This window comes from Balaenoptera ricei, chromosome 15 (genome assembly GCF_028023285.1).
Source record: "Balaenoptera ricei isolate mBalRic1 chromosome 15, mBalRic1.hap2, whole genome shotgun sequence".
NCBI classification, from domain to species: domain Eukaryota; kingdom Metazoa; phylum Chordata; class Mammalia; order Artiodactyla; family Balaenopteridae; genus Balaenoptera; species Balaenoptera ricei.
In genome coordinates this window covers 37,494,629-37,521,690 of record NC_082653.1, presented here as the reverse complement: position 1 = coordinate 37,521,690, position 27,062 = coordinate 37,494,629, and the positions used below count along the sequence as shown (strand labels likewise).

The following is a 27,062-nucleotide window of genomic DNA, read 5'->3' as shown; positions in this document are numbered from 1 at the left end:
GGATATTTAGGTCATTTCTATTTATAACTAAACGAACTGCAGTAAAAATTTGTGTGCCTATCTCCTTGGACACACACATTTATACTTTCCCAGGCACTGTGATAGACGCAGGATAGAAGAAACAGACAAGCCCTACTTTCATGAAACTCATATATTATGGGTGAGAGAACAAATAAATTAACAAATAAATATAATGTTATGAAAATGCTAGAAGGAAATAGAAAGCAGGGTATCAAAGTGATCAAGAATGACCAGGATGTTGTGTTTGCTACGTGGCCAGCAAAAGCCCTTCTGATGAGGTCACATTCACACATGGGGAGCAAGCCCCATGCACCCCTGGGGCTGCCCCATCCTAGACAGAAAGATCAGCAAGTGCAGAGACCATGTGATGGAGGGGAAAGTAGCTAGAAATGAGGAATCCAAAGGCTACATCGGTTGGACTTTAGTCTTCATTAAGTACTTTGGATCTTATTCTAAGTGTGCTGGGAAGTCTTTGGAGCATTTTGAAGAGTGGAAGAACATGATTAGATTTGATTTTAAAAGGTTTACTCTGGCTGCTGTGTGGTACATAAATCGTAGGGCATTGAGGAAAGGAGAAGACTAGTTAGAAGTCAGCTGGCCTCATCTAGGGAGAGATGATGTAGGATCCGATAGTCCAGTAAGTGTGGAGACGGTGAGAAGTGATTTATTTTCAGGATAGATCTTGCAGGTTTTGTTGACGGATCAGAGGTGATGTGAAAGAATAAACAAGTCAAGGATGACTCCAAGAGTTTTGGCATGAAAAGCTGGGTGAGTCATGGTACCATTTTCTAGGCTGGGAAAGGGACAGGTCTGTGGATGGGGACAATCAAAGCATATTGTATATATATATATATATATATATATATATATATATATATATATTTGAAATGCCCACTCAGCATCCAAATGGAGAGGTCTACTATACAGGTCTGTAGTTTAAGAGACAGATTAGGAGTGGAGAGTTTAATCTGAAAGTCATGTGTGTATAGAAGAAACTTAAAGCCATTGGCTTGGATGAGCTCATTCAAGGAGTGAGGATAGAAGGAACAGAGATCTGAGGACTGAGCAGGGCCACTCTGACACCAGACTCGGGAAAGACACGGGACATTCTCTAGGGTACGTACTTGGAAGTGAAGAGGCTGGGCTGTAGGAGAGGCATATTTTCCACTTTATTATTGACAAAATATTCATCAAGGTGGTTGTTTGTACCCATTTACACACTCAGCATAGTTGATAAGAATGTCTTTGGCACCACATTCTCACCCATACTTGATAATGACAGACTATAACATTTCTGTCATATGTGAAATGGTGAAGCTATGCTTTTTAGATGTGTCAGTGGTAATTTCATAGACTTTTAGGACCTGGGAGGACCTTATACAGAATAAAACACACCTCTATCATAACATTTATCAACCACCAAGGCACTACTGAGTCATAGGTCTTTCTCCTTCAGTAGATCACAACCGCCTTATTTCATTTTGAATACCCAGCACCTAGCACAGTGCTTGGCTGTGCCTATAAGGATTGAAAGCAGGGGACAGAAATACTAATTGAATGACTGCATGAACCCCACCATCTTACAAGCAGGGAAACTGAGGCCTACGAATACAGTTCCTTGCTCAAGGTCACACAGCAACAGGGGATGCAACAAAAATCACATCACCTCCCACCACTGCAAAGTACTAGATTTTCTGCCAAGCCACTCCTCCCTTCACTTAAATCACATGCCATGTGGACTTAATTATGATACTCAGGATATTGATAAAGAGATAAGTGATGAAGCAGTCTTGCTGAAAATAGATATTTGAGACCCTGCAGAAAAGTGTAAATGTATGACTATAATGAAGGGAAAACTCTGTTGGGCTTGGAAAAATATCAGGGGTAAGGCCACATGGTATGGTGGGCCAGGCATGTGTATAAACAGGTTCTATGTGGGTCCAGAGAACGTACAAATCTTTCAGCCACACTCACTGAGATACAAAAAAAAAAAGAACCTCTATTCTAAAGAGGAGGCCATGATACTCATGGGCAGATGGGACAGAAAGAACTTAACCTAGCTCTCCCTTCACTCTCCACTGAGACATAAGTCCAGAGGCTCCAGGTCAGGTATCTCCTGGCACTCCCTGGAGATACTATATTAGCATCATCACTCCCATCCTTTGCAGGTGTTTCTCATGGCTATAGAACCAATCAAATTTCCTCTCCATACCTTTCCTTTGTTAAATGTTGGAATGAACAACACATTGTTTCCAAAGTTTCACTGAAAGAGGCAAATGCTCATAAACCCCAACAATTTGCTAAATTGATTCCTATTTAATTTCATGTCAATTGCATTTATCTTCCATACCAGAGGTCAAATGATGAGTAAAAAGGCTGCTTAAACCGTGTATTAAATTTAGTTAGCTTGCAAAACTAAAGGAAGAAGAAGAAGGCGTCAATTTTTATAGCAAATGCCATTGTTTTCATAGATGGCAAACAGAGACTATAATTGGCATTTTTACATTTTAAGCACTATGCAATGCTAAAGATAAGAAAGCACATGGGGAAAATATCACTAGAGTTTAATAATAAATTTATCATTACACTTCAGGCAGCACGAACAAATTTTGGTGTAAGGTAAAATTTATACTTAGAGCAAGGAAAAAAAAAAAAATCAGTCAGTTATCAATCCTTGCCTCTAGATAGCTCCAAAGCATTTAAAGATACCTTTAACTAAAAATTCAAGGACTTTAAAAGTTGCATATGTCCTTGATTTTTTTAAACAAAGAAAAATTCTCTCTTTTTTCGCTTTTCTTACCTTTTTTCTTCAAGTCTTCATCAGGCTCATACATCTCAATGATCTGCATTGCCCTTTTAGCATCATAAAACGGGAATAAAATTTCATTCAATCGAGGATCTCGTTGATGCTATGATGAGAAAATAACTCCATTTAGGCTGACATTCACCCTTGGGCAAGTACACATCACTAAAGTATGTAATTTCTAATATAAGATATATCTAGAATATCATGTTTACAGTTACAAAGAGAAGATTTCACTTTTTTCCTGTCTTTCTTCCTAAAATAGACTTCAGAAACGTCCAAATTTGGTAGTAGTTTGTTGGTTCCCCTCACTGAACTGAAGAGGGAGAAAACAGAAGATACTTTCTTTCTTCAAAAGTTGACGGACAGAGAAAACGGTATGGCATTGCCATACCACAGGCAAGACATTTGGCATAAGTGCTTATAAAAAGTGAGATCAAAAAAAAAAAAAAAGTGAGATCAAAAATCTTTAAAAAAAAAAAAGATAAACAAAAGCAAAAATCCCAAAAAACCCCAAATATATAACATACCCATTTAAATGCCAAACCAAAAACAACAATAACAAAAAAACCCTCCAAAACCCTGAAGTTAGACAGGCAAATATCACTTTATTTTCATTATGTCTTTCTACATGAATAAAAGATTTCTTGGGAACTGCAAACTTCATTCTCTTGAATCAATATTTATCAAAATGAACCCATTGTAATAGTTGAAAATTAATCAGCACAAGGATATTTACAAGCTCTAAACAATATGAAAATTTGTGTTTAAATATCAGTAGTTCAGAAATTCTATTTCACTATGAAATCTAACTTGGTTTGCCCCGAGGAAATTCTCTGGGCAGAAAGTACATAAATAATTTGGAGGTTGGTGATGTCATTCTTTTCAAATCAGCACCTATAGGCTCCTGGTGCTATGTTATATGAGGCACCAGGAGCAAAGCTATTTCTGCAGTTCTGTCATCCTAACTTTACAGCAGTGATGAAAAAAGTCCAACTTACTAACTGACTCAGCTACAATCGTGTGTGTGTGTGGGTCTATCTGACTATCTTTCTGTACCTAGAGGTAGTGGGGCCGTTAAACTTCCTTATTGTTCGTGGTAGATTAGAAGACCAAACACTGCATCCCTGGTCATCCATCAAATAAATAAATAAAGGAAACTTCAATGGAATAATGGCATATAAGCAGATGTGAGCAAAACTTGGTCAGTATGTAGGACACCGGCAACAACTCTTTACCCAAATATATGCACAGACTTTGAAAAGCACTATTGAAAAAGTATTGAAGAAACAATTGTTAAAAGTTCATATGGATCTCCCTTCCCCATTTGTTTTGAAATGATCATTTGAAGAGTGGGGCACACAGAATGAATGCCTTTGGCCAACAGAACACTTGATGTAATTTCCTAAAGCACTTGTGGCCTAGCCTGCTCTGATCCTCCCACCTCCCCACCGAGTTAAGAGTGTTAACTCCTAAGGAATCAATATCTCTTTGTCAATTTATCCCAATGAAGCATGCTTCTGTTGGAATCTAAGAAATTACGGCTCACAACAGCTCACATCCATGCATGTGCTAGAGCAGAAACTGTTATATGAGCAACAGGCCTCGAGACCACAAAGAAGAAAAGTCCTGGGGTATGCAGAGAGATGGTGCAGTGGACCACGGAACGCCAAGCAGGTGAAGCATGCTACAAGACATCTTGTTTAGGAAATGGATGCGGTCATGCAACTCCAGAGCCCCTACCCAAGGGAATGACAAGCAGAGCTCTCTGGTGAGAAAGCATTGTTTTCAAAACAAACAAACAAACAAACAGTACATTTTCTAGGCACTTTCCTTTTCAGTCTCTGAAAATAATACCATGGAAGAAGATGGATGTGGCAGGAAAAGGGCCTTTTGAGACCCCACTGCAGTTATGTTCATGGTTGGCCACTATACTAATAAGGTTTTCTGCCTTATTATAATTAAGTCTTTTAATCTAAAGATATGCTTTTGGTAAGTGTTCTGGACTCATGGAGATCATGGGGCAAATCCATATGAATTTAAAAGTGAGAGAAAGAAGAGACTCAGCCAAAGAAGAAAGAGGCAAAGTTGGGAAAGGAAGAGAGGGAATCCAGGTATTCTTAGGTGCTTTTTATGTACAGAGGTATGTGGGTTCTAACCCGGTGCCCCCTGTAGTGTGACCTGTGGATGGCAGCAGTGGCATCACCCTCACCTGGGAGCTTGTTAGAAATGCACATTCTTGGGCCCCACTCCAAATTTACGAAACCTGACTCTCTGGGGTGGAACCCATGAATCTGTATTTTCACAAGCTTCTCAGGTGATTCTGATGTGCTCAAATTTAAGAAGCACTACTCTAATATGTAAAGGTTTGCATTTCAATATATTTGCATATCCATAGGAAAAAAAAAAGTACCTAAGTTCTGCAAAGGATAGAAGAATGCTAAATGTTTGAGATGTCCTCCTAATTAACCCCCATCAAAATTTATCAGAGGGCATGATATTCACTAGAAGAACATCCCCCTATCAGAAGCAATAGCCAGGAAAACCGAGTACTTAAAATGGATGTATCATAATCCCCTATTCTACTTTTGCAGCAAATAAGCATTAAGAGAAGACAATATGAAATTTCACTTGTCTTCACATCTGCTCCACCAGATAACTTAACCTTTTACTTTCCTGAAAATGTTCACGTTTCAAAAAGGAAGCACAGTGTAATCTGGATAACCCAAAGGCAAGGAAAAAATGGTAAAACTTGTATTGAGTCACAAAAATATAATTTTATATGAGAAAACAAAGAGGAGAAAGATCATTTCCACGTAATCTCAGAGTAATAAGGTTGCAGAAGATTTCCACATGGACATAAGGACAGTGGGGCAAGTGCTTCACAGCTCTGAGGGAGAGACCTGGGTTTTCAGTTGGGATTTGGGGTAGCAATGTACAGAGGGCATCCACCCCGTGATGGCCAGGGCTTTGTAAAATACGATACTGAACAGCTTCCGAAAATAGTTCACAGAACTGTGCCCAAGTGAACAAGAAGATAATGAACACGCCTCCTTTATTATGTCCTTACTTTTATTGAGAAAAGACTTCAACTGGCTTCAATCCAAGCAGCACTGGGAGAGAGATGTTGACATAAATAATATTCAAAAGAGATATAAAAAGATAAGGGAATAATTGGTAAGGTTTATAGCACCAAATACTCCCGTCTCTCTCTTTGCTCATGCATTAAAGAATAAAGATATTGTAAATGGAAAGCAATCTTGAGCCCTTTATTACATTCTTTCAACTGCAAAATAAAAAATAAAATAACAAATCAGGTTTAGCTCTAACGTGATCCTATGATATATGTGAGGCGGGGGAAAGATTACCAGCAACAAGAAAATAAAGCTAATTCTTGATTGTTGTGGTTATCTAAAATCTCTTCCTCTCTTTCTTAATTTGACCTCTTTCTCCAGCTCTTCATGCATCTCTCAATTCTGCCAGCCCTCAGTTGCTGTCATCTTTGTAAGAAGTCATATGGAGAGTGAAGGCAAACCTAAAATCAATTTAGCTTCTCATTAGGAACAGGGAAAGAGAGGTGAAACTAACTGAAGCCAAGAAGCTTTAATTAGCCCTGATACATAGAGAACTGAGTTGGTGGCAGTTTCCAACCATGTGCCAGCTCATAGTGACGGCCCCCACCAGCTCTCCTGGACTCCAGTTTGCTATTTCCATAATATAGGCAAAGAAAGTTTCCCTCAGCCCACTGGATGGGACCAAGAGACATAGCTGTGGCAAGATTTTAGATCCGAGTGGAGGATTTCCATGACTAAGTTCATTATGGAGAATAATAGGTTTATGCTGCTCTCACATTCTTTCCATTCACACTAAGCATTCCAAGGAGGAATCCAGCACTTCACAAACTCTAATGTGCAGACAAATCACCTGGAGATAATGTTAAATGCAGATTCCAACTCAGCAGGTCTGGGTGGGACCTGAGATTCTGCATTTCTAACAAGCTCCCTGGTGATGCCGATGCTGCTGGTCCCCAGATCACACTCTGGGGAGCAATGAACATGGACGTACGGAGAAGCAAATGAGCAGATCTAAAGCTACTAGTGAAAAGCTAGTAAGTGGTGACGGCATGGGTAGAGAGCAGGTGGTACAAACCCCCACACGGCGACCAAGGCAGTAAATGATAGTCTCTCCTCACCTTCCAAATTCCTGGAGATACACATTAGTATTAGATTTACAAGCTGGAGGTGGTGGGTGGCAGCATGGCTTTTGCTAATATAAATGGCATTTTTTTCCTGTTACCTATTCTAATTGGTTAATGCTAGTGTACGTGTGTGTATTGACTTTTCTTTGTTGATCACTTATTTGGTTACCTTGTTGAACTCTCTATCTGTTCAAAGAGTTTTTCAGTTGATAGTTTTTGATATTCAGGTTACATAATCATCATCTGCAAATAATGAATAGGGCCTTGTCCTTTTGTGTTCCTGGGATTCATTTATTTTTTCTTGTCTAATTGCATGATCCAGGTCTTCTAATATAATGTTGAATTCCAGCTTGTTGAGACTATATGGCTAAGGCATTTTGAAAATGTTTAGGTCTAAGCTTTTCAAGTCAGAGACCCTTACATTCCAATGCCTGCTCCCTTCCTGAGTGAACTCTGTCTCCTTTCATTATGGGTTTTGACGGTGCTCTGCCCAAGGGGTGCTTTCGACTTTGGAGCAATGAGAGGGACAATGGTAGGACTCAAAGAGAGGGTGCAAGGCGCTGGCAGAACGTTCTCTAAGTTTGACAGCCTTCTTCAAGGAGACATTCAGATATCTGTCTAGTTCTTCCAGCTGAGTTCACTAGGACAGAAAAGGAAGAGATTCAGGGCAGACACTTTGATTAAAAATAAAGGCTGTACACTTTCCTGGACTGTCTTGTAGTTTCTGTGACCTAAAGAAATCTAGAATCACACTGATTCCATGAGTCCCACCCCCCCCCCCCAAATTAAAGGTGCCACCTTACTGTTAATGAGAAGCCAAACAGAAGGAAACATAAGTAAATGAACACTACTGGCCAGTGTAATAGTGATAGATAAAAGCTTACCAAAGAGTAAGTATTTTGAGAAAGAATTTGGATGTCAGAGCCAGAAAGTATGGGTGATCATACCTTTTAAAAATTAAATTTTTTGTCATAAGACTCATAAGAATGACAAGAGTAGTTATCGGGTAGGTCTACAGAAACCACCCAAAAAAGAAAAGGCATGAGATAAGCACCCATGAATGCAGCACCTATTCTGAGGACTTCAGAACTGTTTCCTCATTTGAACAGTACAATGCATATTAAGTCTCTGTCATGTTTAATAGATGGCTGGGTACCAGCTTCATCCCAGAGCGCCCAAGAGGCCTTTTTCTAGGCAAACTGATGAGGTGGTACATCTTCTCTCCACTAAAGCACCTTCCCTCTTTAGTAGAAAGCAAGATTTTTGCCCATCTCACCAAAACATAAGGTGACCAATGACCCAAAGTACATGAAGAAGCTGAGGGAGATAACACAATACATTTTTTAAAAGAAGCAGAAGATGGGGAAAGGGTTAAGGAGGCAAAGCAAGGCAACTTAACTTCCAAGCAACGGTGGCGTAAGAATGTGGATAATATCTGGGTAAAGATTATGAACATAGTATTCGCATGATCAAAAACTAGTGGAGTGAAAAACTTGAAATGTTTTCAAGTAAAATAAATATTGCAATGCACTGAAAGGATTATTTAAAAGTGGAGGCATCTGCACTGCTATATGGGGGAACTTTTCTCTCCTGCATCGGTGCTTCTAGGCTCTGGTTACCATAGCTTCTCAAGTGCAACCCTACAAATTGGGAGCTACTGAGCCCTGACAGGGAAAGAAAAGAGAAGCCCTTTGGCAAAGATGTGATCTGTGTCTGCAAACTGGCAAATCACAGTCTACCTGTGGTCTTTTCTTGAGGCAATACCTCATATCTGGCATGATACTGCCTTTCCTAAAGTTTTCTCTTTATAAGGTATAATGGCTAACATCAATTGTTTTGAAACAAAAATATACTGTCCATTCCTCACTTAAAGTCTTCTTATTATTAATGTGTTAGACAAAAAGTGAGTTTCCCTTTTTGGATTAACAAGAGCTTCAATGGGTTTCACTGACGAGAAAACACTTTTTTGAACGTGTAGAGGAAAAAAGAAGTTAATTTTAGTTGTAATAAAAATTGCAACCTTTACGTGTTCTGAAATATCTTTCTCTTGGGCTTAAGCAAATTTTGTCAATCAGTTTTGGTTGTTAAGTGAATCACGTTCTAAAATTAGCTCTGAGCTTGTTATAAAAATAAAAAGGAAAAATTTAACCTGCCATCTCATTGGCCTAATATGCACTATATTTTCACCCAGGAAGTCCATGTTGTGCTTGTTGTCTAAATATTCTATTCGAACCTACATATTTTTCTTACATGCAATCCATTAAAAGACAAAAATAAAGCTTTTCTAGTCCATGCAAAGGTATGAGGAAAAGTTAGCAATGGAGAATCCAACTATAGTGTGGTAAACTCAATCCATTCTCTTTCTATTTCTTATAAGTAAATAGAAAAAAATAAGTACCTTAAATATCACCTTGCAAAAACATAGACACATTTAATTAAATGAATATATTATCAAATTCACACGCACACACAGAACCGGAGCTACACATCACAGCAAGAAACCAGCAAAAAAGCAGTGTGCAAAGCCAGTGAAGAAGTGCATGGACACACGAAGGCAGCAGCTGATTTTTGCACCTGGTAAAGCCATCATGGAAAGATCAGCAGGTCAGAAGCAAAGCGAATGAAGGTGTAGGATGCAGGCATGCAATGAGGATGCTGGAGGAGGGCAAGCCACTGCACACAGACTGATGGAGTTAATGTATGAAAAAGCTTACTTCATTTAGAAAGCTCACTAATTGGTCTACCGTTAAATAATCAGTTTTGTCTCCATTGCTGAAAAGAAATTTATTAGAAAAAGTAAGTTTTGGTATATGATGCTACAGGAGGTACGATTTACATGTTGACATTTGTTGATGATAATTCTACACTTATTTTCTAACCCTGAAGTAGTGGTGAACTCTTAAAATGGCCAGAGACTGTTTGTGAGGGGGAAAAAAAAATAACCCAACAACAACAACAAAGGAAAGAAATCATTCCCACTAGCTTACAGAAAATGTCTGCAATCCCTCTTTTGCATTATCCACAGGCATTATTATAAAAACAACATGTAAGTCATCCATTTGAAATAATTGGAATGAATGGACTTTTCAACAACATAATAACATTCCAAATCAAATCTTGTTAGTTCACATAACGGGTTAATACCTAAAGGAGCAAGTTAACATTGTAGGTAGTTAGTAAAGCCAATGCAGGGAGGGGAGGGGGGGAAGTTCCAGGTGCTACAACTAACTTACGTAAAAGTTTCTCAAAAAATCAGAGCGAACTTTTACACCAAATAAACTAAGGGGTGAAAATGTAACCCTGGCTAGATATTCCTAGATACTATCAACATACTATTTGAAAATATTAGTATAAAAATGTTTTTAAAATCTAAAAATACAAGGATAACATTGATGTGACACTTTCTCATAAATGGAACTTACATTTTTTTAAAAAGATCCTCTATATCTGTCCGAGGACAAATCTTTTGTGTCAGTTCATAGAACTTTTCATAAGTAAATGCTGCAGGTTCAATTTCATCATTCTGGAAAGAATAGAAGCGTGTCATAAATCAGGGCACATTTTTCTCTCCTTGGAGGATCTACAGAATCTACAGGTTCATGAAGCAAAGTGATGACACTTGGAATTCCAGAGCCTTCATCTCTGATTCTTGCTGATAGGAACCAGGAGGTCCAGCCGTTGGCCAGGCCTCTAGAAGTTGGCATGTGTAAATGAGCATTTCTAGTTACCATGCATCCATGGTTTGCATGTTCAAACACTGGCCACAGCTGGGCTTGCTCTGGGAGACACTCCACAGAACAAATACAAAGAAACATTTTTTCCTTCTCTCCTTGAAGGAGAAAAGCAAGTGCCTGCCTAAAGGATGCTGACTAAACCAAGCCCAATGTTTTCTTATGCTTATTTTGTGAATTTTCACAAGACCACATGAAGGGGATCCTATAAGAGTTTACTTTTCATACTGAACTTCATATTTCGAATCGGATTTGTTAAGGCAGCAACAGGCTTAAATCTTTCTTGCAGTTAACACATTAATTGCAATTATTTTAAATCCAAAGGGCCACAAACACAAATGGTATGTTTGGGGAGAGGTGCTTCATAAAATATCGCACAGCCATCCTGAAGAACTGAATTTATGAGCCATTTTTCATGCTGACATTGTACATGGTCCAGGCAATGTTGATGGGTTTCTGTAAAATAAGCTTTCCATAAGCTGTGTGAAAGAGCAGGCTGGCTGTCATTTCCTTTTCTTAATAAAGTTGACAACAACATTTGGAAGTACACTATTTGAATACTAAAACGTTTAGGTTAAAATGCCCAGAAAACAAAAGGAAGGAAGGACAGAAGGAAAGAGAATAAAGGAAAAATTGACTGTACTATGTGTGACTGAATCTAATTCTGAATCTAATTGAATCAGTTTAATACAATCTTGTTTATTACATGAGAACATAAATACACAAAGTGGTTTTAGAAACACATTATTAGATTAATGAATACCTTTCCACTGGGAAGACCTAGCTCCTTGAGTGCTTGAAAGATCACCTTTTCTGTTTTCCCCGATGCAAAGGTTCTGGTAATACTAGGGCAGAAAAGAAAAAGAAATAAAGTTACTATTAATTCTGTTTCCTCTGATGCAAAGATCCCATTAAAACTAGGAATGGTGGGATAGGGGAGAAGAAAAAGGCAAATAAAATTACTTTTCATTCTTAGGTATTTTTCACTTCCCAAACTAGCTCCTGCAATGTCCCTCTGGTTATCAGAGCTGGTTGTGCCAGTGTGGTGACTTGATTCTAAGACAGGTGGTCTCTCTGGCTACTTGTGAATGTAAGATGCACCAGGGATACAGACCATTGGACAATCACAATAATAAATTTCGATCCTATCAAACTGCTTTCTTAGGAAAAAGGAATGTGTCAGATGGAACAGCATGTCTAGAATAAAACCTCATGGTGACAATATCTTGACTTGAGGAAAGGAAAGAGGTCCCTTAGGACACAGCATGTGCCTGCGATTGCCCTTACCTGGCTTCATACTACAGCTGACATGCATTAGCAGACATATATATATATATATTTTGAGCTAAGCACCCTTTAGCTACTCTGACATGTCAGCTGCCTCAAGGACTGGGGACTTTATTATGAAAGTGACAGGTGTCAGGGAGAGGGGAGGCAGGGGAACAATTATTCAATGTTTCAGCAGAATCTTGCCATTCCCCTGAGACACAGTATTTTTGAATAATGGTGGTGCCTTTGAATTAGTACTGTGTTCATCAAGGCTAGTAAGATGGATAACACCTTAAGGAGCATATTTCTGGATGATGATAAAAGTAGGAGAGAGACTCCTGATAAATGAATTGGTGACACTCAGAACGAACACTATTGAGGAGACGACTTGGACCCTGGAATCCATACTTGACTCTGGGCCATGTCTTGGCCACCCAAAGAGCCTTCATTCACTCCCTGAATGGAGGCCCAGGTGATTTGTCACCATAATAACTTAAAGTCTAAATCAGAAGTCCAGCCTCCGCTGGAAGACAGAGCTTACTTTCATCTGTGAAGCTTGGCTTTGGACCGCCTTCCCTGTGAGCACAGGAGGATCTGTACCAGCGCCTCCCATGCCCAACCTTGTCATGCACTCCACTGTTTGCGTTTAAGTGGAAGGCAAGCTCTCAATGTAAGCAGTGACCGCCATTTAATCTTGATGAGTGGGAGAAAGCACCACTTCAACTGCAGAGTACAACTTCCCAGAAGAGATTGGGAAGAACTAGCTGTAGGTAAACGAATTGCTATGTGTTCATTCAAAGCTTTATTGTTTCATACGTGGTCTAAGAATACTTCAAGAAGTACAGTTTTAAAAAGGTTTGAGACAGTTGTATTCAAATATAGGGAGACCTATGAATTCTCTTTAACAAATCTGCAGACATGGTACAGCATATATGTATGACATTAAGTAAACCAGCTTCTAGGGTCAAGGGTGCTATGCCCACATTTTCCCACTTCTCTAGAGTTCATGGAATTTTCATACATTGGACTGAGTTGAGAAGCACTTTATCTGCTCTTTATAATAGAGGAAAGTGGCTATTCAGTGTGTCTTTTTTTTGAAACAGAGTATGTATGTGTTAATGTGAGGGCTGCAGGTTCCAGCAGGATTTGGGATGTCTGGCACCTGTAACCAGGAGGAAACTCTCTGAATAGCAATCTCAGGGGAATCTCAGCTAACTCGAGCTTGTGTTAGGTTTCAACAGGCCTCATAAAGGAGATGAAAACTGATGAACATGGTCATGAATGTAGCAGGTGTAGGGCCTGAGCCTTTCTGTTGAAACAACCTGGTGTTGGGGAGGGGATGGAGTGGGGAGGAAAGGGAGAGTTCGTGGAATAGAATCTTGGCTGGGGCTTGGGGAAATGCCAAGAAATAGGAAGCAGAACAAGGACATCTTTTGGGAGTAGTCTGTCCAAGCATTTGTGGGAGATAGAGAAACTGAGAGAAGGAGAAAATAGGGTGTCCAGGGCCAGGAAGGAGGGAAATCCACATGGGAATATATCAGTGAGGGCAAAGTCAGAGCCCAGAGACATGACAGAAGATAATAAAGGAAAGAGGTGGGACTTCCCTGGCAGTCCAATTGTTAGGAATCCGTGCTTCCACTGCAGGGGGCACGGCTTCGATCCCTGGTCAGGGCACTAAGATCCCACCTGCTGAGGGGCCAAAATAAATAAATAAATAAAGGCAAGAGGTGGTATGATGGTCAGAAGGGCTCGTTCTCAGGCCCATCTTTTCACGAGGGGGCTCGGGCTGGGCAACCTCAACACAGATTTGCTCCCCTCATTCTAAGAGAAAATAGGAGCGAGGAAGGAGAAGAGACCATTTCCCTGGAGGTGGGGAGGAGCGGGGATGGGGCTCCTTTATTGCCTTCTCTCCAGGCAGCTTTCAGAGTCATTCTTGGGCCTCAAAATGGATTCGGCTTAGGGGTGAGTGGGTTGTGGTGCAAAGGTGAATTCTCTGAGTTTCCACTTGCATCGGAGGCCCAGCATTTAACCAGGGTCCTGAGAGAAAGAAACACACTTATCACAGGCTGGGGGCATTTCAGACACCATCGAGGGCGTTTCATGGGCACCTAGAGTGTGTATAAGGGACTGCAATTTATTCAACCCTTTATACACAGCCCCAAAGAGTACAGCTTAGTGCTTCGTAGCTACAGGTGCTCAGAGTTTCTATTGAAGCAAAACACACTACCTACCCCAAAGGAAATGCCAGAAAAGCAAATACCCTTAAGTGGTACCCAGTCCATCTGATTAAATTCCCTGTTCCAGCAGACCTTACAGGTAACCAAGACAGCAATGACCCTAGAAACTCAGGGAGTCTCACTCTGCCCTCAAAGGGTCTACAATCTATCCAATGGTTTTAATACCATCTTCTGAAACAGTCAAGGAGTGTTCATGAAGTGAAGCCCCCTGCAGAACCAGACCCTCGTCATAGGCAGGCTGGGCCTTCAGGATGTGGATGGATTATGAGGGAGTTGGGCTGCTATGACCACCCCTGAGGTCTTAGCCCTCTTAACACATCTGTCTCCCTTGGGACTCCTTCTACTCATAGCCGTTGGTTCCAACTCCATGTTACAAGGAATGGGAAATGGCAATTAAAAAAAAAAAAAAAGAGTGACCTTCAAAGCTTTGGTCTGAGTGGATAGGTAAATTGAGTGTGAGTTTGTAAGTTTGGGAGAAGGGCAGACTGCATAAGATGATGCACAAAGAAAGAAAAGAGAAGAGGGAGGTAAAGACTTTCTTCCCTTATTCTTCCTGCAGCTTCCTGGACATTAAATTTTGGTTACAGCTCACAAGGAGGGGCCACTCTCAAGCTGATCTAATGACCCTGAAGCCAGATCCCCTCTAATATTACACACACACTACACTAATAGTTTCCATTTTAAAAACTCCAGAATGATAGTGATGAAATGACATTTTAAAGTGTTTATTCTTCATATCCATTAAAACATTCAGAACAATTTCCACCTCGCCCTTGGCAGCTCATCCACATAAAGATTTATCCACTTTTTGCTGGCTTGGTATCAATTCTCCATCAACTCTGACAAGCTGCCCCTGGATCACAGATGTCTTGTGTCAAACACCTGTTAATGCTGGCAGGCACCAAAGAGTTCACGTCAGAGAAAGCTAAAGAAGAAGACGAAATATCTAGGCTATTTCTACAAAAAAGGGGGTAATAATTTTGTATGTGAACATGCTGCACAAAGATCTTTGGAATCAGCAAAGGCTTCCAAGCTTGTGTAACAATGGCTTGATTCATAGGATGTGTACAGATGACACCAGAACTGCTCGTTAGGAGTGCTTTGATTACAATCTATGTGTTTCTATTTTGTCCATTTCCTGAACCTTATCTTGGGAGAAAAATCAGGAGAGCAAGTTATGTAAAAACCGATTCAACCTACATTTCTGGTATTCACACTGCTATCTGTGCTAAGTTTGGACTTATTACTTCAATACTGATTTTTAAATAAATATGCACTATATATCTGGCAATAGCTGTAGGATGCTGAGATACATTAAAATAATTGTCCTGCTATTCTCAACAGAGCAAAGGGCTTTAAATAAAATAATGATCAGTGTTAAGTGACTTTGCCAACAACCATCAGTCAAGGGTGTTAGTGGGGCTTTTTTTAAGCTTCTAAAGTAAACGCAAAATTGACTTGCTAGTAAGTTATTAAATAAAAAGCAGAGAATCCTACATATAGATTTGTAAAGACCACAACAGATGCATGAGGTCAATAACCTTGGAAGCCCTCAATAAAATGTTAAATAAAAAGAATACTGCCATGGTCTTCTTTATGATGTGTATGCTTTTCGTTTGCCCATTGATACATCAGTGTCACATGGATACCTTAGTCCATGAATGTTACAATACATGGAGTTAAGGAAAATGATGACCTCTAGGATAGTTCTGACAAATGTGAAAAGAATGACATTGAAGGAGTATGGAGATACTCTCAGAGGGATGCAGAATGGAAGCTTCAAGTCTGGGCAGAGACAGAGGGAAAGGAGAGGCAGAAAGGGCTGAGTGTAATCAGTGGGTCTCGGCTCCAGTGCATTCCCTCAAATGCTGTGCAGCTGGTGACCTGTCCACCTCATCTCTGAAAGATAGAGCGGTTCTTAGACACGACTCCACCCAGTAGTTCTGGGTTTTGTCTGTTATTTGTTGTTGGCCTCTTTGCTAAAGTTTCCAGGAAGAGGTCAACTTGAATGCGAGTTGGGAGAATTCTATAAGAGTGGGTCGGTATCTGGGGGACTCATGTTTAATTCAGGTTCCTGAATCCTAATATACCCCTGGTTTCATGTGGGCAGCAGATGCTCTGGGGCCCAGTTCAGCTTCTGGAATTTTCATGAAATGCTTACACAAACACCAACGAAAAAAAAAAAAAACTTGGGAAGCTGGGCAAAGAATTCCCATCACTACTGTCACAAGAGCTTCCAACTGGACCCACAGACCACGACCCTAACGCTGGAAGGAGTGGAGAGGCAGAAAAAAGGGGAGCATGAGAAATCCTCAGAGGGTGAAGCACATCAGCTTAAGTACTGAAGCACAGGTGTGAAGGCCGTTTCTGGTTCATCTTCTCTTCATTCTTGACTCCACCCAGGCTTTCCTGACATTTTCTCCCTTGTCTCTGTTACCTTGGGCAGGGTGAGGAGGGAAGTGACATGGGCACTGAAGGTCATGTGGTGTCAATGATAGCATACCCAGACACCATGTCCACTCACTCGTCCTGGGCACCAGAGGACCAGCGAAGCCCAGAATGAGATGCACTGTCTAGAGGCATCACACTTCCTAAGACATGTCCATACACTTCCACTGTAGGTGCACAGTATAAACTTCTTTAATTGTAGTTAAAGGTTGTTCAGGGCAAGTAGGTGAAATATACCTGAATCCTGAAAACCCACTTAGTTGAAGATTAAAAAATACTGCTACATTTTCAGATGTTCTTTAATTTATCAGAGTTAATGCTACCCGTTCGGAGGAAAAATGCAACTTTCCGTCCATAAGTGGTTTTTTACAAACTGAACACAGCCTTTGATGATGTGATTCAAACTAAGCTTCCAGAAATATCTTTAGTTAAAGAAATTAACAAGTCCTTGTGGGGGGCTCTCTCTGTGGGCTGGTATCACAAGGGCTGACCCAGGCTGTGCAGAGCAGACAAGAATAACTGACTTACCTCCTAACTGGAATTTTCCCATTTGTGTTGGTCATAAATGCCAATTTCATCCAGCTGGAAAACAACAGTAACAACTGTTTTAATGTTTCTCAGGAGAAATAGCTTCAATCTGGTTAAGAACTTTAAAAGAAAGTTCATTCAAACAAAGAACATTTATTTGGAAAACCAGAGGCAATTACACACTGTGAGATGAATTTACTGTTGTCAGATTTAGCAAACAGAAATATAGGACTCTGTTAGATCTGAATTTCAGATAAACAACAAATAATTTTTTACTACAAGTATGTTCCAAATATTGCATAGGACGTACTTATACTAAAACATTATTTGTTACTTATCTGAAATTCAAATTTCACTGAGAGTCCCATATTTTATCTGGCAATCCTAGATGAATCAGAAAATTGGGAATTTGCATGAGCAAAGCAAATTGTAGGCACTTATTTGGTGACTGGTTTCGTCCTTGATTGTTGCTCTTTAATAATCTACTAAGGGGGTAAGAAATGCAAGTGCATGGTAACACCAGCCAGCCTAGTCTTGAGGACAGTGGGGACCCCCTCCGCCCCAGCCCCAGAGGCTGCTCTCAGTGTAGTGAAGTACAGATGGAGAAGCAGGCAGGTGTGAGCCCTTAGTGACCTAATCCTCACAGCAACTGGTGGATGGGTGGACACCAGCTCCATAAAGGGATCTGGATCCTTAATTTGTAATAGTCAGAGAAGTTCATCAACTCAAACTGATGGTGAAAAATGCCTTGCTTTCCCCAGGGGTTCATGACACATGGAGACCCAGAACATATATTTGTCCTTTGGTGCTTGGACTATTCTTAGCTACTGACTCCCATTCTCACTGTTTCCAGTTAATAACATTCTAACAATCTGCAGAACATGATGATTTGGTAAAGTTTCTGTCTTAAGTCAAGCTTCCTAGAAGCACACGTGACTACTTTTAAGGGGATGGTTTCAGGACCACAGGAGTGAGGGAAGCAGACAGGCAGGGAGGAAGTTACACAAAGCTGGGCTCTCAGCTGGAGCTTTGTCCTGACACCACAGGGAGCTCTGGAGTGTGACCTGCACCAGGCTTGGTGGCAAGGGGGCTGGCCTCTTGTATACTGTCTCAGCCTGTCATTGGCCATGGGCTTCCTTCCAGAAGAAGGGAGGAGTCTAGGGTCAGCCCTCCTTATCCGTGGGTTCTGTATCCGTGGACATGAAGGGTCAACTCTAAGGGACACGCATCGGTGGATTCTGATCAGCAGGGTTCCTGGAACCAATCCTGCAGAGACGCCAATGGAGGACAGTGATCTCCCGGGCTCGGTGACTCCCCGTAGGCAGAGGGCAATTCTCTGGAGAAGCAGGCAGGTGTGAGCCCTTAGTGACCTAACCCTCCCAGCAGCTGGCGGATGGGTGAACACCAGCAACAGAAAGGGATCTGGGCAGGACACCGATGAAGGCAGATAAGATCTGGTGTCCAGATACAAGGACTTGGGTCACTCAGGCATAAGTGGGCATGCCAAAAGTCTGACGCTCTATAACTTCAAAGTATCTGTTGGGTTGCTCTTTATTTTTAAGAAAACATGCCACAGCAACTGCAGAGGACAAGGAGAAGCAGCTGCACAAAAAAATAGGAATGTACAAGACTAAATAACTCCCCTCCGATAAGACAATGGGAAAAACACCGGAGGGATGATATCAAAATCAAAATAACTAATACTGAACGAGGAGGGATGGGGAGCCAGGTACCGGGGTAGGTGCTCCCCATGATCTTATTTCCTCTGCGTGGAATCTTATGAGTGGTGTCACCACCTCCATTCACAGATGAGGACAGTGAAGCACAAGGTTAAGAATTTGCCAAGAGGGACCCAGCAACGAAGTGGCCAACCTGGGATTTACAACACAGAGTCCATGCTGTTAAAGCACCTGCCAAAGGGACCAGAAGTAAAAAGCAAAATGCCCGAAGGACTGATCTCTCCTCCCATCGCCCAGAAGTCCAAGGAATCCCACCCTTGGTGCGGGACCTGGGCCTGGCTAAGAGATGCAGGCTTATCCCTGCAGATTCTCAGTGTGGTTCTCTCCTGCACCTCATAACTGCCTGCCAAGGGCCCTGTCATAACAGGTGGCCCCACTCCTCCATGGATCACTGCTTTTCAAACAGGCTGATTTGGGCTTTAGCTAGAATTTCTACTCGAGCAACTTTCTTGTCACCTGGAAAGTATAACTTCTTAGGGTTAAAACCTACCATGTCATGCAGGTCCTCTCTGAATTTTGAATACAGTGAGCTGGAGTAAGGAAGGCCTGCTTTCTGAATTTCAAAAGTACCTTTGGATCCCTGATTGGGTGCTAAACAGTCCCTGGGGCCAGTGCTCCTTTTCCACTGGAGCCATCGGTGCTTTTGCAAAAGTGCTTCTCTTGGCCACACTCCCCATTTCTCAGTGTCATGCAACAGAGACTCCAGCTACATCAGCACCCAAATATGGCCGCAGGCATGCAGAGCTATTTATCAGTAGACTCAGTCTCGGGACACAAAGGACAGGGCCCACAACCCAGAGGATACTGGGGAGCTGAGGTTCCAGCATCTTTCTGCCATCAACTATTCCTTTCAAATAGGTTTCAGGCTGTGGGCTTATCACACATGCCCTGCCAGGTGGCATGAGGAGTACAGGTGCGTATTGGTCAACATCTTCTCCAAGGTCAGGAGCATAGAGGCAAAGGCAAGGAAGACGCTGCCTGGTCCATATACATAGACTTCATCTCCTAATCTGACTGTTTGTTTGATAACTGCCAAGAACAAAGGATCATGCAAACAAAACTCACTGTTTCTTGAGGCATGTCATGGGACTGACATTGTTGGCCCTGAAGTTGTGTATGATGGATCTCAGGCCTTCGACCCATTGCTGAAAGAGAAAGAAAAAAGTTTTCTTGGTGAGCAAATCTGCCAGAGCTAAATTGGGTGTTTTTTATTAGACAGCTCGTATCCATTTTGTGTAAGAATAATATAAACTCTTCTTTATCTCCTTCCTGCCACTCAGCCATCCTCATTCCACATGCTCATATTTTATGCTTTAATAAACAGCTTTCATTCTTTCCATGAAGATAAATGTGGCATCTACAGTGTCATTAAACACTGGGTTGTCACAAAGCAATGCTGCCCACTGATTGACTTGTTAAGGCTTCTATTTGCAGCCTGTTTAAATATAAGCCCCTTTCAGTTGCTGGCAATATTAATTATTTCTAAAGCAACATTATACAGTACATGATGACATACTTAGCTACTCTCATTTTAGAGGATGAAGGCATTTGAGGTTCACCCATTTTATTGTGTGATTCTATTTCAATGTAAGAATTTGTTACCTATCTTACCTGTCTGTGTTTTCCAGCAAAGCCTTAAAAAGTAAAACAGGCATCGATGCCAGGGTACCCAGAGCAAAGAGCAATGTGCTTGCATGATTTCTGTATAAGGACTTGGACCTCGGTTTTAGTTCATAACATCACTCCATGAATTTACAAGGAAACGTGAAGAAGACTGTGTGTGGCAGTAAAGGAATTTGGGTTTCCAAAGGGCATTTTACTAGAAAAGGCTGGCCCATGAATTAAGGCCCACTCTGCCCTTGGGTCCAATAACTGATGGCAGTGAATGCCATACCAAATTGCTAAAAATGAGAGTCATACTCTTGGCAAAATGCTTTGAAGCAAATTGATACTGAGGGTTCAAACAGAACTTGGACTCACACACAAGCCAGCACCTTACCTTCTTAGGTTTTTAGTCTAACTGCTGTAGCTCTGTGCTGAGGAAGGGAAACTATTTTGGAATAGACAGTAATGTAGACGTACAGTCTTCCTGCCCTGTCCAGCATGGCAGCCACTAGCCGCATGTGGCTAAATTAAACTGAATAAAGATTAATTAAATTAAATTAATTAAATTTAAACCTAATAAAAATAAAATTCAGTGCATCTGTCGCACTCATCACACTTCAAGTGCTCAAACCCAACATGGGCTTAGCGCCTAACATATCAGACGGTGCAAATAAAGAACATTTCTGTCATCACCGAAGGTTCCATTGGACACCACTGCATAGTATTACCAGCTTTAACACGGTCAAGGGATTAAGTCACTCGCGAGGGCCAGAGGTGATGACTGGGTTCTATACGTGTGTGTGGTTTTAATTTTAATTGTGATGTAATACATATAACATAAAATTTATCATTGTAACCATTTTTAAGTGATCGGTTCAGTGGCATTAAGTAACAGTCACATCGTTGTGCAAGCGTCACCACCATCCATCTCCAGAACTCTTTTCATCTTGCAGAAATGAAACTTTGTTCCCATTAAACAACCACTCTGCATTTCCCTCTCCCCACAACCCATGGCAACCATCATTCTACTTTGTTTCTCTGAATTTAACTACTCAAGGTACCTCATGTAAGTGGAATCATGCAGTATTTGTCCTTTGTGACTGGCTTATTTAACTTAATTTAATGTCCTCCTCAAGGTTTATCTGTGTTGTAGCAGGTGTCAGAATTTCCTTCCTTTCTCAGGCTGAATAATAATCCATTGTATGTATAGGCCACATTTGGTTTATCTGTTCATCTATCAATGGATCCTTGTATTGCTATTATGACTCATGCTGCTATGAACACGGGTGCTCCAGTATCTCTTCAAGAGTCTGCTTTCAATTCTTTTGGATATATACCCAGAAGTGGAATTACTGGATTGTATGGTAATTTTATTTTTAAGTTTTTGAGGAGCCGTCATACTCTTTTCCACAGCACATGCACCGTTTTACAATCTCACTAACAGTGCACAAGGGTCCCAATTTCTCCACAGCCTCACCAAACTCCTTATTTTCTGTTTTGCTTGCGTTTTGATAGTAGCCACCCTAATGGATGTGAGTCTACCAGCGAGTTTGTGCTTTCCTCTTTGAGCCCCAGTCATACCTAACAGACTTCTGAAGGGGGACTTGGGAGTGATAAGAGGAAAATTTCCTTTCACAAAGAGAAAAGGCCATTTTCTGAGGATGGTAAATATCACTGAAAGCCTCAGCAAGCATGATGGTGAAGTCAGGGTTCTGAGGGAGGAGGAAGAAATGAAATAGCAGCCTTGAAGAAATGCCTTAATTATTTTCCTCATCAGACCTCACTTCCTCTGTCAGGATAAATATGGGACTCTAACCCCTGGGGACAATCAAATATCCTGTGATTGGCCTAACAAACCACAGGCCCACACAGAGTTTCCCAAGAAGAGACAGAAAAAGCACAAATAATTTGGTTGGCATGAACTGGGAAGCACCGAAGCCTTGTTACGTGTTCCAAAACACAAAACGAAGTCCATGGTTTCCTGGGGCAAAAAAGTGGATCATTTCTGAGACTGTTTGCTGGTTCTTTCTGATCATTCTGATTTAGTTGTTTCTAAAATAAATTACAAAGATATCAGGCTTTGAGGGGGCTTCAACAACATTCATCCATCTTTTGAAAATACAGTGTGGAAAATAAGTTGTTTGTTTATTGTGATGGAACAGTCCTTGAGTGTGACCTTTAAGGTCATCACACCAGTGACTTGGCTTATGCTTTCGTTAGTAGAAAGGCCCCCGAATCCCCACAACCTCTAAAGGGCATGGGGAGGGACCTGAAGCTTCTCCTCTTGGTGATGCTGAAAGTGAGGTCCACAGCCTTGTTCAAGGTCACCGAGCAGCCGGCCTCTGCCCTTTGTGTCTGGGAAATTTGTATTCAGGGCTCGTCTAAATGTCTCCTTCCCATCAGACTTTTCCTTCTGTCTGTTATCTTAATGTACACCTGGCATAATAAGGCCAAAAGACTGTGGGAAATATGTTAAGCATTTTGTTTTGTTTTTAACATAAAATAGATGAAATGCCAGAAGGTGTCAGTAGAACCCTAGAATTTAGTTGGAAAGTTGTGCCAGAAGTGAGCTACATACATATCAACTTCTTTGATTGTTTCCAGATTAACAAAATCAGAAAAAACTGACTTAGATTTTTTTTTTTTTTGAATTGCTGAATAGAAGCACATACGTTAATAGTCTACGTAACGCCCCACGAGGTGTGTCTTCAAGCCCCAGGATGCGTGTTTCTAGATCATTCCCCGACACACGTTGAGCTCACACACTGCTCCATGGTGACACAGGGTATGGTTCCTACTACACTGGGTGTCTTCCCTCTGGTCGGCTGTCCTGAGTGGGCACACGCAGCCTGGATGCAGGGGAACCAGCCCACAGGATCAATTCGGTTCCAGTGTCCAAATGGGCAGTTTCTGCACCTCCCCAGGAGGCTGTAATGGTTATTGTTCTCTCATTTTTCAATATTTTCCAATTCTGTCTAAATTAACTTAAAGCTTGTTTCAGCCCTTCTAAGAAAAGGTCCTTTGAGGAACTCCTGGGGACTTGTGCTGGATGGTTCGAGGGGAAAGGAGTGAGGAATGGGAGCTGCCCCTAACTCTCTCCTGGGAACTTTCACCCTCTCCTCTGGGATTCCTTAAACTTATTTTCATCATGCAGGTGGTGCCCATTTTCCAGGTAAAGGGCTGGGCCTCACCCTTAAACACTAGGACTCTCATAGACAAAATAATCCCTTTCCTGTTAAAAAGCAAACATATAGAGTAACACAAAAGAAGCCGACACACAGACATAGAGAACAAACCAGTGATTACCAGTGGGGAGGGGGGAGGGGCAACATGGGGTTGGGGAGTGGGAGGTACAAACTACTGGGTGTAAGATAGGCTCAAGGATGTGTTGTACAACACGGGGCATACAGCCAATATTCTGCAATCACTGTAAATGGAAAGTAACCTTTAAAAATTGTATAAAAAATAAAAACAATAAAAAAAATTAAATTAAAAAATTCTCTCTACAGAAAAAAAACAAAAACCAAAAAACAAACAAAAAACTCCCCAAGTGTATACAGACACAGACATAACAAAACTTAACTGAAAAATATGTGAATTTACAGAGCACATATCTTGCTTTTTCCTTTACAAACATTTGGAAATTTTTTTAAGGTTATGAAAGCAATATTTAAATGCCCTGTGTAGAAAAAGGTAAAGCAAAAAAGCATAAAGCAAAAAGTCAACATCACCCCATATTCCATTATCGATATTGAGAGCTGACAACACTTTGCTATCTGCACTTCTAGCCTTTTTCTATGCACATAGATTTGTCCTCCTAAAATAACTAGTTCTGTTGTTTTCCAGTCAACACCACTTCAAGCAGAGTTGTTGTTCCTTCAACTCAATCTTATCTCTAGATTTTGTTCCAGAAGCATGCTTCTTAGTTTTTAGTCAAAGTAGCATACTGTCAAAGCAAAGAATAACAGAAACTCAGTGACACTCTCTAAATCTGCTGTGTAATTTTCTCTAAAGGGAAGACTCAGTAGCAACCTCCCTAATCATCTGGTGTTTCTTTTCAAAGAGGAGGCTACGGTGGAGACAGTGGAGGCATCTTCAACTAAGTTGGCTCAGAAGTTAGAGACTTGCCACCTAAGGTGTAGTCCAGTGACCAGCAGTCAGACCCTCCTGGGAGCTTTTACAATGCAAATCATCAGGCCCCATCTATGAAATCTGACCCTGGGGAACAGAAATGTGTGTTGAAATGAGCTTTCCAAGTGATTGTTTTGCAAACTCACTTTTAAGAAGCTCTGCTCTAGACTCAGGCCACTCAGAGGGGTGGCTAACTTCATCAAGATGTCCAGGAAGCATCTTCGCGCTCACCCCAGTCCCACAGGGTTAGAACCTGCATTTGGTAAGATCCCCATGTGAGTTGTGTGCATGGTCCAGTCTGAGAAGCACAGGGCTATGAGGGGGCCTTCCCAGCTTGAGCACCTCTTTCCACTGCCCACTGAGGAAGAGCTAATATGGTTTCATAAGGGAACTGAAGTTTTTGCACGTGCCCTCAGCTGGGATATCCGATTTTCTAGTGAGGGCCTTACAGAGCCCAATCACTATTTGGTTTTGCCAATGCCCTCCCAATCTGGGCTGAACAAATCTGCACTCACTAGAATAGAAGTTCTGACCTGAACGTTTAGGGGACTGAAGTGAAAGGGTAGAAACAAGATGAGGTGAGATGCTGTAGGTAGTGACTTTCACCTTCCCCCTGTCTGAGCTGTGAAAATCATCAATGGATGGGCCATCTGAAATACCTACAACATGGGAACATCGTGGGACCTGTAACTCATAAGCCTTGATCCATACAGGGTTTGTTTGTTTATGTAAATGGAGACAAAAAGTCAGGGCATATTTCAATTGGTTATTCTCAAGGTGCCTAATTGCTTTACTAATTACAGTCAACCCTTGAACAACACGGGTTTGCACTGCATAGGTCAACTTATAGGTAGATTATTTTTCTACAGTACATATAACAGCACTACATGATCTGTAGTTGGCTGAATCCACGGACGCTGAATTGTGGATACTGAGGATCCGTGAATATGGAGGAAACATGGATTTGGAGGGCAAATTATAAATTATACATGGATGTTTTTCGATTGCAGAGAGGATTGGCGCCCTTAACTCCTTCATTCTTCAAGGGTCAACTGTGATTAGTTTTCATCTGCTCAAACAACATAAGCCAGGAATTGATATAATTAAAAAATACATCTTTTGACCCCTTTGTACTGTGAATTCTTGTAAGACTACAGGGCATTAAGGAAGGGCAATAAGACTCATTTACATGTACTTGGGGTAAACTATGAGGCTTTTCAAGTGAAGATTTCCTTCCACAGGGACTTAGGGTGTAAAGTTGCAACATTTCACAAATCTCCAGATTAATAATATTCAATGTATAAAGATATCTTTATATGAAACTAGAAACTGAGTTTTAGGACAGTATTTGGGCTTTAGACTGCCACTGAATATAGGCAGTGGCTCAGATTCTAAAGTAAGGATACTGTAGGTATCTCTTATGGGTCTATATAACTGAGGCAAATGATATCATTTCATTTTGGTTAGGATAAGGTATTAGTTGGCATTAAATTGTCAGCATTTAACTTAGAGGGCAGGCCAAGGGGAGGACACTTTCAGTTGGTACATTGTTGAAAGCAAACTATGTGGATGGCATGCAGAGACTAGATTAGCAGTTCCCAGAGGCTGTTGTACAGTAGAATCCCCCAGGGAATACTTCAGAAGCCTCAACATCAACCACAGAGACTCTAATTAACAATCTGAGTGTGGCTGGGCCACCAATTTACTTGTTTAGACAATGTAGATAATTCTAGTATGAACCTACAACTGAGGACCATTAAACTAGACCATCTGCACTAAATTTGGCTCAGGTCAGTAATTTTCAAATTTTAATGTGCATTTGGACTACTTCAGATTTTGTTAATGTACAGATTCAGATTCAGTAGGTCTAGTGTCTGCTGGAGATTCTGCATTTCTTACAAATTTCCAAGAGATAGCATGTAGGCATCTGGGATTGCTCAATTTTTGTGCCCTGTTCACACAAGGGTAGCAGTGCTGGTACATTATTTCTAGACAAATTGTAGAAACTGACACCACTAAGAAATTCATCCGTGGAAAAATAGTTCTACTCTCCATTATGCTAGCTTTTATCAAGTGGTCCCCCATCAGCAGAAATAGCATTTATTAAAAATGCCAATTCTCAGGCCCCACCCAAAACTTATAGAATTAGCCACACTGAGGGGGGGCCCAGCAATCTGAATTTTAACAGGTCCTCCAGGTGACTCTAACCTATCAGAGCATTTGGTACTAAAATCAGAGATAAAGAGCCTTGAAGAAGGTATAGAGGGGGCCACTGGAGAAAAGACTTGTCTGGTTTTGTTTTTAATCAATTTTATTGAGGTATAATTTATATATAATGAATGGTCTATGGAC

The 27,062-nt window shown here is 41.1% G+C and overlaps 1 protein-coding gene across 12 annotated transcripts in view; it reads right to left on the bottom strand.

Moving 5' to 3' along the window:
• The window catches only part of PLCB4 (phospholipase C beta 4), a 415,724-nt gene that overhangs the window by 84,785 nt on the left and 303,877 nt on the right, over positions 1 to 27,062 (bottom strand). For 10 of the 12 annotated variants that reach the window (XM_059896967.1, XM_059896965.1, XM_059896971.1 and 7 more), the window contains 6 exons: positions 20,040 to 20,119; positions 17,236 to 17,289; positions 11,517 to 11,598; positions 10,445 to 10,545; positions 9,737 to 9,794; positions 2,822 to 2,930 (listed from right to left, as the gene is read on the bottom strand). In XM_059896967.1, coding sequence (XP_059752950.1) covers positions 2,822 to 2,930; positions 9,737 to 9,794; positions 10,445 to 10,545; positions 11,517 to 11,598; positions 17,236 to 17,289; positions 20,040 to 20,119 — 484 coding nt within the window. Of the gene's footprint in view, positions 1 to 2,821; positions 2,931 to 9,736; positions 9,795 to 10,444; positions 10,546 to 11,516; positions 11,599 to 17,235; positions 17,290 to 20,039; positions 20,120 to 24,856; positions 24,911 to 27,062 lie in introns of those variants that run through there. The other 2 variants (XM_059896976.1, XM_059896978.1) reach the window with 2 other exon arrangements.